A 14,561-nucleotide genomic window follows, 5' to 3' on the forward strand; every position below is an offset into this window, starting at 1 on the left:
AAGGATCATTTTCAGCTACAATTCTAATATTTGATGCCTAAATATGGTTGTGTTTATCAAGCAGAAAGTCTTCAGTGATTTCTGAAGACTGATGACATCATTACCAGGTTGTCTTTGACCTAGAAGACAACGAATAAGTTAATATATGTCAAACATGTGCATACAGCCCCACCAATACAAAGTTGCACCTTGACCTGACACTTTTGGTAGCCATCAACAAGCTTCTGGCATAATTCTGGCTGCACATTTGACAACTCTTTTTGGAAGAGCTGGTAGAGTTTGTTTAAATTGGCTGGTTTTCTGACACAGACCCGGCTTTTAAGCTCAGTCTACAAATTTTCAACAGGGTTGAGGTCGGGGCTTTGGGAAGGCCACTCCAGAAGCTTAATGTTAGTCTGCTTTATGATTCCAAATCCAGTTTTGATGTGCATTTGGGATCTTTGTCTTTTTGAAACAAACAATTGTACCCAAGTTTGACAGTGTGTGTGTGTGTGTGTGTGTGTGTGTGTGTGTGTGTGTGTGTGTGTGTGTGTGTGTGTGTGTGTGTGTGTGTGTGTGTGTGTGTGTCTTTCTGTCTGTGAAAACAATAGTTCAAAAAGTTTTGCATAACTTCTGATTAAACTTTCTAGGGGTGAAGTCTTCAAGGTATTACAGTCGCCCCTCGTCATATCGCGGTTCACTTATTGAGGCTCCACTGTATCACTGAATTTAAAAAAAAATATTATTACTTCTGTTCCGCCGAGTTTTCACTATATTGCGGGATTTTGTGGTATATAGGTATTTCTGTAACACATAACTATGTTCATCACTTAGACGAAGAGATCAGTTACACCTATGCCAATAGTGGAAATAGAAGTTACAGCCGAGGGTGAAGACACTGCACCATCTCCATCACCATCAGTACTGCACAGCTACATAATTCATCATATTCATCACTCAAGTTGTAGTAAGAGAGTGGGAAAGGTTTACATGAGTGTGGGAAGGATTTATAAAGCCTTAAAATATATATAAATAGTAAAATAAATATTTTACTATCGCGGGGGGTCTCTGGAACATAACCCCCGCAATAGGTGAGGGATCACTGTATAGTTTGCATGCAAATGTCATGTCACATTTGACCGAGAGAGAGAATGAGCTGCCTAGCTAGTTAGAAATATACTGTAGTATAATCCATCTATCCATTCTCTTCCGCTTATCCTGTTCAAGGTCACAGGGGGGCTGGAGCCTATCCCAGCTGTCATAGGGTGAGAGGCAGAATACACTCTGTACAGGTCACCAGCCTGTTGCAGGGCTAACACTGAGAGACAGACAACCTTTCACATTTACACCTATGGACAATTTAGAATCACCAATTAAGCTAACCCCACTAACTGCATGTCTTTGGACCATGGGAGGAAACCGGAGTACCCGGAGAAAACCCACCCTGACAAGAGGAGAACATGCAAACTCCACACAGAAAGACCCAGGCCAAGGTGGATTCAAACTCAGACCTTCTAGCTGTGAGGCAACAGTGCTAACCAACATGCCACTGTGCTGTAGCATAATATTATATAATTATATAATACTATATAATAAGCTTAAGTTATTCATGTCAAGTCATCAATACTTATTTTCATTACCTACTCCTACATAATGTTTGTGGAATCAAAGTAAACATCTGTCATGCTACCCTTTTCTGGTTTTTACTGCACTACAAACCTCTTAAAGTATATTTAAAAAGAAAACAATACTATTCCCTGTAAAGGAAATGCTGCCCAGAGAATGACTTGCCTTATTGGGGGTTTGAGCTCTTGGAGTGCTTCTTGTTGGTTTATGTAGTTGTTTGGTGTTGGGTTACCACCACCTTCCCAAACCACCACCAACTCTTTAAAATCTAAAATTTGAGCACTCCGCTAGGTGCTCAACTGAGACAGATAAGGTATAAAAGGGGAGTAGTTGCTTTTGTAGTTTGGCTGGTTGGTTGGATGGTATAGATATGTATTTCATGGATTCCTGCATTATGTCAAATGCCACAGTTCTGGCCTTGGAGGTGTCTCGTGCTTCTTGTCAGTTTGGCTAGCAGCAGATTTGAGGTGTTGACAGTTTGTTTTGTGTTGTCAGGATAATTTTATAGTTATTATAGCTCGACACAATCTTAGTCAAAACATGCAGTACATGCAGCTAGCATGGAGACTTTGAGCTTACATTGCCTCTCTAACCATGGTCCTCAATCCAGGGCTTGTGCTGAGGATGCTGCTGTGACTGTGGAAATCACAGGTTGCTAAATAGGTGGCAGAGAAAATAATCCATTGAGGTTCAGATTCCTACAAACCACAGGAAAGTAGTAATGCAGTGATTTGGAAGAGTTTTCTAGAAATTAACTTGTAATTGTCAAAACTGGTGCCATGTATTGTTTCCTCTGCAAATATGAATCAGCAGAATTGAAAAGAAGTGAGAATAAAAGGAAATGTGCTTTGCAATAATAATTTTTAAAAAGCTTCATAATAGAGTGGGAAAAGAAAATGTTGAGTTATTTTGCCAGATGCTTGGCCAATAATTAAATGTTGGCTCAGCAGTGTGAATTTATGATTTATTATTTTGGGATGTGACCACTATTCAATCAGGAGGGCCCATAACTCATCGATAATTGTTTTTCACAGTACCATAAGATCATAGTTGAATTACAAGTACTTGAACTTTTCTTAATATAATGTAAAAGTCAGAATATAGGTTAGCTAATGTTAATTATGGAGTTCCACTGGGTTCAATTCTATTTACACTATACATGCTTGTCTTAGGCAGCATTATTAGACGGCATAGCATATATTTTCATTGCTATGCAGATGATACCCAGCTTTATCTAGCCATGAAGCCAGATGACACACACCAATTAGTTAAACTGCAGGAATGTCTTAAAGACATAAAGGTCTGGATGACCTCTAATTTCCTGCTTCTAAATTCAGATAAAACTGAAGTTCTTGTACTCGACCCCACAAATGTTAGAAACATGGTGTCTAACCAGATACTTACTCTGGATGGCATTACTTTGGCCTCCAGTAACACTGTGAGGAATCTTGGAGTCATTTTGACCAGGTGTCCTTCAATGTGCATGTTTTCTTGCATTTGGGTAATATCTCTTAAATTAAAAGCATCCTGTCTCAGGGTGATGCTGAAAAACTAGTTGCTGCATTTATTACTTCTATAATGTGTAATGTAATTAATTATTATCAGGCTGTCCTAAAAGCTCCCTGAAAAGCCTTCAGCTGATCCAAAATGCTGCAGCTAGAGTACTGACAGGGACTAGAAAGAGAGAGCAGATTTCTCCCATATTGGCTTCTCTTCATTGGCTCCCTGTTAAATCTAGAATAGAATTTAAAATCCTTCTCCTCACATACAAGGTCTTGAATAATCAGGCCCCATCTTATCTTAAAGACCTCATAGTCCCATATCACCCCAATAGAGCACTTCACTCTCAGACTGCTGGCTTACTTGTGGTTCCTAGGATACTTAAGCGTTCAGGCGCCTCTTCTGTGGAACCAGCTTCCAGCTTGGATTCAGGAGACAGACACCCTCTCTATTTTTAAGATTAGGTTTAAAACTTTCCTTTATGATCAAGCTTATAGTTAGGGCTGGATCAGGTGACCCTGAACCCTCCCTTAGTTATGCTGCTATAGGCCTAGGCTGCTGGGGGGTTCCCACAATGCACTGAGTGTTTCTTCTTCTTCTTCTTTCACTCTCTGTGTGTTTATACCCCACTCTGCATTTAATCATTAGTTATTATTAATCTCTGGCTCCCACATGTGTATTTTGTCCTGTCTCGCTCCCTTCCTTTAATATGTTGTTGAAAGCTACTCTTCAGCATTAATGGAGCCTTCACAGATGTAGAGGCCTTTAACCACAAAGCCTCAACATGCACACCTGGACTTTTTAGCTTATTTGAACTGTAAAAGGGCCTGAAAATGTCCTGCGATTAAGCACTTTTGCCTCTTTTACCGGAACACTTGGAATTTTCAATATCTGACAATTATTTACAATTTACTGCATGTTAAAAAAGTGTATCAACAGTTTGATTTCCTCTGACTGTGGACTCAGATCTGTGCACCCCAAACCGATCATGGCAGCTGGCTTGCCCTCCCTGAGTTGTTCTTCTGGAGGTTTCATACTGTTAAAAGGCAGTTTTTCCTTCCCATTGTTGCCCAGTGATTGCTCATAATGGGTCTGTTTGTTGTGATTTGGATCTATATAAAGAAAATTCAATTCAAAGTTTAAATGAATTGCAAGTTAGTCATGCTCTGTGCACTAATGCCCCTCAGTTCCATCTCAAACGCCTTTTGAATTGTGCTGATAAAGAGCCAGATGGCTTTTTACCATTTCCTCTTTTATATTGAAAATTTACAAAATTAATTTCCAACTATTGACTATTAATTTACAAATTTAACTGGTGAGCAGTCACATCACTTAGCTGTGGGCACTAGAAACTGATCAGTCACAAATACATTAACATTCTATAAACTGTTCACTGAAAATGGTTTCCAATACAGAATCGTGTCTCTTTTGAATGCACTGAGAGTCACTCAGTACTGTTTTTCAATCCTGTGTTCCAGATTGTCTGAATATTTTTATAATATTATAGTCCATCAAAGTTCTTTGTGAGTGACTATATGCAAATATTTCCACAATTTAAATATATGTGCTTTCAGCATAAAATTGAGTGGTAGTGAGCGCTTCTCCATCATTAGATCAGGTTACTAAGTTATCTTATTAGCTGTGAGATCTTTGACCAGATGCTTTTCTTTAGCTTTAAACAGTTTGTTCAATATTTGGCTCGCCCCTCCTAAATGTCTATTAAAATCACTCTTAATTTTTTTTTTTACTGACATTTTAAGTAAGCCAATAACAATTACAAAAAGGTAAATAATAACATTGCAAGAGTCTGAACAGCTTACAACTGAGCATAAAAAAAGATGAATAAAGGAAAGTGATCTTGTTGAACTAAGTTAAAATGGTCAAAATGAAAAGTGAAAGCAGAAGCTAAAATCTCTCAGACTGATTAGGAGAAGCAGAAGCTGACAATAGATATTACTTTCTCTAAGGAATGATACCATTATGCTGAGCTATTTTTTGTAACTTAAAATGCTTTTGTGTCAGTGTTTGTGGCTTTTGGATGCTGCGTGTTTGAGCTGGCTCTGACCTGGTGTGTCTCTTATTAATATTCTTCTCTTTGAGTAAGAACCATCAGAGGAGGAGGAGGAACCTCCACTTGCAGTTGTCCTTATTCTTTCCTTGTCAAGCAGCACAACCTCATCATCATCTGATGATGATGAAGATGCTGTTGAACTCTCCCCTGGCTCTGAACTCCGATCCAGCTCCTGGAAAACACAGGTATTCCATTATTGTCAAGTCTCGGTCTGCCAAACACCACATTGCAAGCTTCATTTAGTTAACCTTGAACAAGCATATAGATAATCATGACAGATGCTTCATTTCACCTGAAGGGGCTGTGTGTAAACCTATAGGCAGTGGTGGGCCAACCCCAGCCAATCAGGCATCTGACTGTGTGGACAACCTATATCCAAGGTCTACCAGTAAATACCCTCTTAATAAGGTACAAACACACCTCACAGGCTCCTTGGTCTTTTGGAGCACGAGTGATGTTCAGTTATGAACTCAGAGCAAAGTAACAAGTATACCACAAACACATTCATGGTCTGCTGCTTCTTAAACTAAATAAATAAATCACCTGCTCTAACTTGTCTAGATGAGTCTTTATGCTCTTTTTGGTATTTTTAGTCCCCGAGAGTCTAAATTTCTGTGAAGTTCAGATTTTCCTGTAATTCTCTCCCTCTTTGAATGCACAGACCTGCACAGACCTTTTTCCACAACAAATATACATACATGTCATGATGAAATACTTCATTGATGCTGTATAATTTATTTCCAATTGGTGAGGTGGCATGATGCGTTGTTGTTTCCTACACTGAAGCCCTTTCTGTACCAACACATTTCATATCTCACTCCTCTGCATTGGACCATTTACCAGTTAGTTTGCTACTTCCACGTGAGGGTGAGTAGATGACACTTCTTCACAATATTATTGTTGTTTGCTGCATTCTGATGAGCGTATATCCTAATGTGACTGTAAAACCTACTTAAAATACATACAGACGTTAAATATAAAGAACAATAACATTATCATTAAACAAAAACATTGTGTGGTGATGTCACAGTGACATCAGCTACCAATATGTGCAACAACATTTCTGTAGCACTTTTCTAGTCTCACTGACCACTCACAGCTCTTCAGACTACAAGCCACATTTAACTATTCATTCACACAGTGCTTTATTTCATATCATTTAAGTGCTCTGTCTACCTCACATCCATGGCCAATTTAAAAGCACTGATTAGTACAACATGCCTATCTTTGGACTGTGGGAGGAAGCCGGAGTACCTCAAGGAAATTCATGCAGTCACAGGGAGAACATCGAAATTCCAAACAGAAAACTCCAAATATCCCAAAGACTTTAATCAAGACCCCTCTTGCTGTGAAGTGACTTTTAGGTTTTAGGTTAACAGCTAGAAAATAATCCATAGATGATTTTTATTCATTTATTTAAGGCTCCTGGAGTTCGTTTTGAGGGAGGAGGTGTTACACCCCTCTGTAACCCCTACCTGCATTTGCAGCTTTTGGGTGGTTTAAATTGCTAATTGCCTGTACCTGACAAGGTATGGACAAAAGCCTACTAGAGGTCAGTAGTAAGGGACCTTGTCATTCTCTCCTGGTTGTCATTTTCAGCTTAAATTGAGTTAAAATGAAACCCTCCTAAAACCTCTGGTTTCCATCTCCATTTTAAGTTGTGGTTCATGAGCCAGGTTATAACGTGTCCCTGTGATGGACTGGTGGCAGTCCAGGGTGTACCTGCCTCACACCCATAGACTGCTGGGCAAGTGGTTAAGAAAATATTATTGCTTTACTATCAAAATATCATTTTCTAACTTTCTACTTAAATGGTAAATGGAATAGTTCTCATACCGTGTTTTTCTACTCTAGCTGAGCCACAGCGACACCTAACAGCCCCTGACAGCGTTATTAATCAGTTTTATGTTTGTCTGGCTTCATGCTGAAATGACACAAAATACAATGCGTTTATTAATTTTATTAAACATGAAACCACCATCTTCCCCTAACATTTACCGAATGAATGATGAATTCATATAACACACACACACACACACACACACACACACACACACACACACACACACACACACACACACACACACACACACACACACACCTGGAAATCATGTGAGAGTTCAGGGCAGAGGCAGCTGTACTGTGCAAGCAGCTCTTTCGGTCTGTCAGGGTCAGGAGGAAGACGAAGTTTGTTCAGGTCAGTCTCCAAGTCATCATCCTGGACACAGAAACACACAAACGCATAGTGACTCATTGCCCAGATCCTTCAGTGTCAATATATATTTACAGGAGCATTTACCAAATTATTATTTGCTAATATCATAACACTGTAACAAGCTTTGTAGGTGCTGGTATTTCCAATAAGGGATTGTTACATTTAAAATGGAGGGAAACAGAAACTTTAGACATGGGACTATAATCAAAATGTTCGTGTTCCAATCAGATTTGTGAGTCTTGTTTACGGTATACTGATCGCTGATTTTAATATTTAGTCTCTGTGTATGTGGTTAGCTTTTCTACTTGAGGGTTATACAATAGTACCCAGTCGGTTGAGAATGGAGTTAGGAAAAGCACTGCTACACTGCAGTGTTGGTGAGATTAAATATCTGTTAAAAATCATTTGGGTTTTCTTGGAAAAGGAAACTCAATTGTAATCAGTCCCTTGATCTTGTCTTACAAATACTAATATGAATACAAAATACTTTATTTATGCCATATTTGGGAAATTCTTTTACAGCTGTTGAAATAATGATCAAATAATAAGAATAAAGTAATATAATAATAACATCTGATCACCACCTGGTGGTGAGTTGGATCAGGTGGCGGGGGAAGATGCTGAAAAGACCTGGCACACCTAAACTTATTGTGAGGGTGCGCTGGGAATGCCTGGTAGAAGCCCCAGTCCGGGAGATCTTCAACTCCCACCTCCGGCAGAACTTCAACAGCATTCCGAGGGAGGCTGAGGACATTGAGTCCGACTGGGCCATGTTCCGCACCTCCATTGTTGAGGCTGCTGCTCAGAGCTGTGGCTGTAAGGTGGTTGGTGCCTGTCATGGTGATAACCCCTGAACCAGATGGTGGTCACCGCAGGTGAAGGGAGTCATCAAGCTGAAGAAGGAGTCCTATTGGGCTTGGTTAGTCTGTGGGACTCTGCAGCTGACAGGTATTGGCAGGCCAAGCGGAACGCAGCTTGGGCAGTGGCCGAAGCAAAAAATTGGATGTGGGAGGAGTTCGGTGAGGCTATGGAAAAAGACTTTCGGACGACATCAAAGCGATTCTGGCAAACCGTCAGGTGACTCAGGAGGGGAAAGCGGTGTTCCACTCACAGGGTTTATAGTGCTGGTGGGGTGCTGCTGACTTCAACTGAGGCTATAGTCATGCGGTGGAAGGAATACCTCGAGGACCTCCTGGATCCCACTGACACGCCTTCTGTAGTGGAAGCAGAGTCTGGGGATGAGTGGGGTGACTCGCCCATCACCGGGGGTGAGGTCATTGAGGTGGTTAAACAACTCCTTGGTGGCAGGGCCCCTGGGGTGGACGAGATTCGCCCTGAGTTCCTGAAGGCTCTGGATGTTGTAGGGCTTTCTTGGTTGACACGCCTCTGCAACATTGCAGAGAAAATGTGGGGCGGTGCCATTGGATTGGCAGATCAGGGTGGTGATTCCCATCTTTAAGAAGAGAGACCGGAGGGTGTGCTCCAACCTTCGGGGATCACACTCCTCAGCCTCCCCAGTAAGGTCTATGCCAAGGTGCTGGAAAGGAGGGTCCACCCGTTAGTCGAACCTCGGATCCAAGAGGAACAATGCAGTTTTCATCCTGGTTGTGATATGCTGGACCAGCTCTTAATCCTCTCAAGAATATTTGTGTGTGCATGGGAGTTTGCCCAACCAGTCTACATGTGCTTTGTGGACTTGGAGAAGGCATTCGACCATGTCCCTCGGGGTATCCTGTGGGAGGTCATGGGGTGTGGGGTGGTCCATGGAGCATCTGGCCTGTTGTTGCAGGCCATTCAGTCTCTGTACAACCACAGTGAGAGCTTGGTATGTATAACCGGGGCTGCGTCTACAGTGATGCGGACGCTGCACCAGGCTGTCGTGGTGAAGAAGGAGCTTAGTGTAAAAGCAAAGCTGTCGATTTACCGGTCGATCTGCGTTCCTAACCTCACCTATGGTCACAAGCCCATTGTAGTAACCAAAACAATAAGACTGTGAATACACGCGGCAGAAATGAGTTTCCTTCGAAGGGTGCCTGACCTCTCCCTTAGAGATAGGGTGAATAGTGCGGCCGTCTGGGAGGGGCTCAGAGTAGAGCCGCTGCTCCTCCACATCGAAAGGAGCCAGTTGAGGTGGCTCGGGCATCTGATTAGGATGCTTCCTGACCGCCTCTTGGGTGAGGTATTCCGGGCATGTCCCACTGGGAGGAGGGCCCGTGGTAGACCCAGGACATGCTGGGGAGATTATATCTCTCGGCTGGCCTGGGAATGCCTTGGGGTCCCTCCAGATGAGCTGGAGGAGGTGGCTGGGGAGAGGGAAGCCTGGGCTTCTCTGTTTAGGCTCCTGCCCCCGCGACCCGGCCCCAGATAAGCAGAAGGGGATGGATGGATGGATGGATGGATGGATGGATGGATGGATGGATGGATGGATGGATGGATGGATGGATATAATAATAAATAATAACTTTAATGATAATGGTTATGAGCTGGAATGTATATGAGGAGCCACCTGAAGCTAAAAGTAGCTTTACAGAGTTTGCTGGATATATTTGGAGTAAAATGTAGGTAGCTAGATAAAAGCTAGAATAAAGAAAAAGCAAGAAACAAATTCCGAATAGCGAACAGGATTTTATTTTAATAGGCCATGACATTTACACATACCCTGTTTACACAGTAGTTGGGATAAATTGGGCCAGTGAAGGAGCCATGGGATAGTGGAAAAAAAATTTTAAAAGTCCCAAAAAGTGGATGTAATATTTGTGAGCTTTTATTTTGAATGTTGGAAACGTTTTGTTATTTTAAAGGTGAAAGAAAGTGTAAACATTCTGTGTCAATCACTAAGTCTTTGCGTATCAAAGAGACCGCTAGAAATAATTTGAATGTCTTTTAAATATTTATCAGCCTTTATATTGAAAGTCTAGCAAACTTCCTGTTACATCCAGTAGTCATTTAAATTTTGACTGCATACATATATGCATAGGTTGCATACCCCAGACTGCCTCCCAGTGTTATAAGCCAAAAATTTGTCCTTTTTTCTAGGATAACCAACAGGCATTACACAAAATTTGCCCACACTCCCGACCCCAACTACTCAAATACTCTAGTGTGAACTTAATGGGGAGTCTTGTGCAAATATTTCACGCACAAATCTGTGGTCTATCAGTATTTTCTTACCTGCATGTGTTTGTACTGTACAAAGACGTTTAGAACTGCCTCAAACCATGTGTATGAACCAAGGGGCAGTCTCCAGAGCTGAAAAATAAAGCCAGTGCAGAAGTGGTAAAAACTGTACCGGTAGTTCACGAAATTTAGATGCCACTTGATTCTGGCTCCAAAATGGAGTCAATCCCCACAGACTCCCACATTAAAATGTACAACTTAGTAGAATTTAAAAGCATATTTACACCTTTATAGTTTTGGCCGTCTCTGGATTAACTAATCCACCCCGCCACAACAACTCTTGGGTGGGGCAATATTTTGTTTTTTGTCTTTTTATAACTCTTCTACCTCGGTAACTGACACAGGGCTGACGGGTTTCAGCTGGCGCCGATCAGTGTCCTCGTCTGCTACTTCGAGTCATTACAGTCTGTTAGCACTAATTATCAGATGTATGTGTGTGTCTGTGTGTTGCATTTGCACATTTTAGGAATGCAGCTTGCTATCCAAGCTAACAAGCATTAGTTGATGAATTAGTATGCCTCCCTTTCATCCACATGAGGAAACTTCTGGCTCCAAAAAAACCCCCAACATGGCAGCAGCCAAACAGCTGATTTTTAGGTTTCAAAGTGCTGAGTCCAAAACCAATGAACATCACCTATGTCATGTCCACCTTTGACGTTGTCTGTGGTATAAAGATATAATAAAGGTGTGACTGTCCAAAGCTGGATAATCTTCTAGAAAAAAGGTGCTACCTTTGGGTCCCAAAACAAAAACAGGAAGGTAGAAAATGCTTCCTCCTTCAGTCACAATGTGCCCTGAGCACAGCATGAGGCAAACTGGGTGCTATAACTGTCTATAGTGTATGTTTAGCAAAGTCTGTTAGATATTCACCATTGTGGCTTGTTTCATGATGACATGAGATGTTTCCATTGATCCAGGGATTTAAGTCACCTCCAATCAGTGATATAGACTATACTGAAGAGTTCAGAGTTGAGCTGAAGCTCACTCTCTGGCCTTTCACTGTGTGGAAAGTGGCAAAAACATAAATGGTTTTGGGGTTCCCCCTGAAGACCAAGGCAAGTATATGAGTGGAGATCCTGCTGGCCGACATGCCTAAGGGTATTAAAGATGCATAGACAGCAATACCAGGTTCACCAACAGTCAGGTTTGTTGAGTTCTTGGCTGCAGATGATATGAAGAGTGCAATGTTGCCAAGACTGTGGGCAACAATTTCAGGTTCATCATCCTTATGCAGAAATGAAAGATATAGCTCATCATGGCAGATCTGATTGCCAGTAATGTGTGGCAATTTTTACAGCGAAATGATGCCAGACACAAATATAAAAATAAGACAAACACACAGAGGCAGAGGCAAAGCCAAACACAGGCGCCATATTGTTAATGTAATCCATAATTTTTTTTTTCTGCTTCTGTTCTCTAAGGAGGGACAGAGGCAGAGAAACCCTTTCTTATGATGTTGAGGCAGCAAACTTCAAAGTCCCACTAAAGTTCATGGCTGCAGTGGAGAGCAAGAGGAGTGTAAGAAGAAGAGTAAGGTAGAGAAAGTAACATTTATTTCAGCAACACAAAGTCTAACCACATATTCCCAGTATTTCAACAGCATGACGTTGACCTTGAGTCATAATTAGTATTATCTATATTACACTTTTTTCCCTGCCTGGAGGTGGTGCTGTTCACACACGTCTGTGTTTCCTGTATGTTCAGCACACAGACACAAAGTCACTTTGATGCCATCCATTGATTTTAGACTCTGCATTTTGAAGCTTCAGTGTCAGTGTTTTGGCTGCTGCCATGTTTTTTTTTTTTTTTTTCATGCCAGAAGTGACCAAATTTGCACAAGAGTGTGTAAGAGATCAGCTAATGCCAGCTATCGTCTTTTACAGCTGTACCCATAACGTGATCATTCATCGTAGTATGGGCAATGGGCACAAAATACAGCAAGAATTGGTCAGTTAGTAGCCAAAGTGTGAAACTTGGAACAAGTATTCTCCAAAGTATACTGATTAGTTTCAGGGGTGGAGCTGTTCAATCCACCAGGTCCCCTTGCATGGCTGCTTGGAAACATATTTATCCTAACAATGAGCTTACTGCAATACACAGGTATACACCTGCCGATTAGATCAGAAATGCTCCAAAAGATACCAGCAGCACACACACACTGCACAAGTCCAGTTTAATGACTCAAAGCAGTGGATGTGAGGCGTAGCAGACACTGATTGAACGGATGAGTGAAAAGCCTTACTTGAAGTTCTCAAAGGGAGAAAGTATTCATCAAGGCAATCTGTTCATGGATTTATGTATTAACAGAGGATTTCATCCAGGAGTCTACAGTCATATTTGAAGCCAGCCTGAAGTGGCACCTACATGAACTGCATTTTTTGGCACTTCCATAATGGCTTGATTTTCTAGTTCTAGACATTGCCCTTTGGAGCACCAAGAGACTGATGGCATGACAAGCCTCAGTCTGTGTCCTTCCAGGCTCCCAATTAGGCTTTGTTTCTGGCTTGTAGGGGGATCATCTGATTGCTGTGATTTTCTCTCTAATATTTGTTGTGATTTAGTGCTATGTAAACATAAGTGAATTATCCTCCCACTTGAAAAAGTATTTTATCCAGAACTTTATCAAGAAGCCAGTGTACTCCTAGTGTTTGGAGGTAGCAAGACAGAAGGAAAGGTATTCATGGATGTAGTGAAGAAGGGTTGGTCTGACAGAGAAGGATGCAAGGAATACGATGAGATGGAGGCAGCTGTGGCGCCCCCTAACAGGAGCAGCCAGAAGAAGAAGATGAAGGTTGTGGATTATCCCATGATGTCAAAACATCATGTTTATTAGAACAGAGAAAAAATTGATTACACATAATCACCAGTTAAAACTACAACAGTATAAAACTAAGGCTACAGTCCCACACACTGACACATTGTAATATGATCTTCCTGTTAGTGTTTCAGCAAAAAGCTGAAATTTTGTCAAGCACCTGTGTTTGATGACAATAAAGGTTTCTGATTCTGATTCTGGAAAAGCTCAAAGAGACTTCAGAGTCACCAACACAGTGATTCTACTTTAGAAACATTTACAGGTAGAAATGGAGGCCACAGTGCAAGAAGCCTGACTGCTCATCACTGCCTTTGTTATCTGTTGAAGGTCAGGCCCTGGCTGCTGGGCTGGGGTTGCCACGCATTCACTCTGTGGTCTTTGCTAGCTTTGTGTTAGCATGCTGTCCACGCAGATGCTTGCAAAGAGCCAATGTTGTTTCAGCAGTATAACAGGGCTGTTTCTGTCCTGGATGCAGTTTGCACTTTGCCATTGCATTTTTGTGTTTTTGTGCAATACAAATAAAAATAACGTGCATGTCTCCACTCCTCAAAAGCTGGAGTCCACCTCCTCCCTTTATATCAAGTGCACATGAAGGCAAAAGCATGTCTATCTGCCCACTGAGCTTTATTGAAGAACCTTTGTAATGCAAGTAACAATGTACCTGTAATGTGATTACTGGATTTAGTATAACAGTAATCACATTACATTACTGCATCACTGAAAGATGTGATTGTGAATGTCTAATGTGAAAAACAAAAGAAGACCATTAGGAGCTCTTGAGGCATCCAGTCACACTCACCATGTCTCCATGGCTGCTAATCACTCTGACTTACTCACTTACTAGTGCAGGGGTGGGCAATTCCAGGCCTCGAGGGCCGGTGTCCTGCAGGTTTTAGATGTGTCCCTGATCCAACACACCTGAATCAAATGGCTGAATTACCTCCTCAGTATGCAGTCAAGTTCTCCAGAGTCCTGCTAATGACTTCTATATGTGATTCAGGTGTGTTGGCTCAGGAACACATCTAAAACATGCAGGACAGGGGCCCTCGAGGCCTGGAGTTGCCCACCCCTGTACTAGTGCAACCCACATTCACCCAGTCACACAGACATTCATTCAAGTCTGCTAATCACTCTGACAGATGCATCGGGGACAACTCAACGTTCAGGACCTTGCCCAA

General features: G+C 41.7%; 1 protein-coding gene across 1 annotated transcript in view; it reads right to left on the reverse strand.

Moving 5' to 3' along the window:
* agbl1 (AGBL carboxypeptidase 1) overlaps window positions 1-14,561 on the reverse strand; it is a 97,734-nt gene that overhangs the window by 35,584 nt on the left and 47,589 nt on the right. The window contains exons 11-13 of the mRNA XM_030730966.1: window positions 7,278-7,394; window positions 5,171-5,348; window positions 2,185-2,275 (exon numbers count right to left, since the gene is read on the reverse strand). Coding sequence (XP_030586826.1) covers window positions 2,185-2,275; window positions 5,171-5,348; window positions 7,278-7,394 — 386 coding nt within the window. The remainder of the gene's footprint in view (window positions 1-2,184; window positions 2,276-5,170; window positions 5,349-7,277; window positions 7,395-14,561) is intronic.

Source organism: Archocentrus centrarchus, chromosome 6 (assembly GCF_007364275.1).
Source record: "Archocentrus centrarchus isolate MPI-CPG fArcCen1 chromosome 6, fArcCen1, whole genome shotgun sequence".
NCBI lineage: Eukaryota > Metazoa > Chordata > Actinopteri > Cichliformes > Cichlidae > Archocentrus > Archocentrus centrarchus.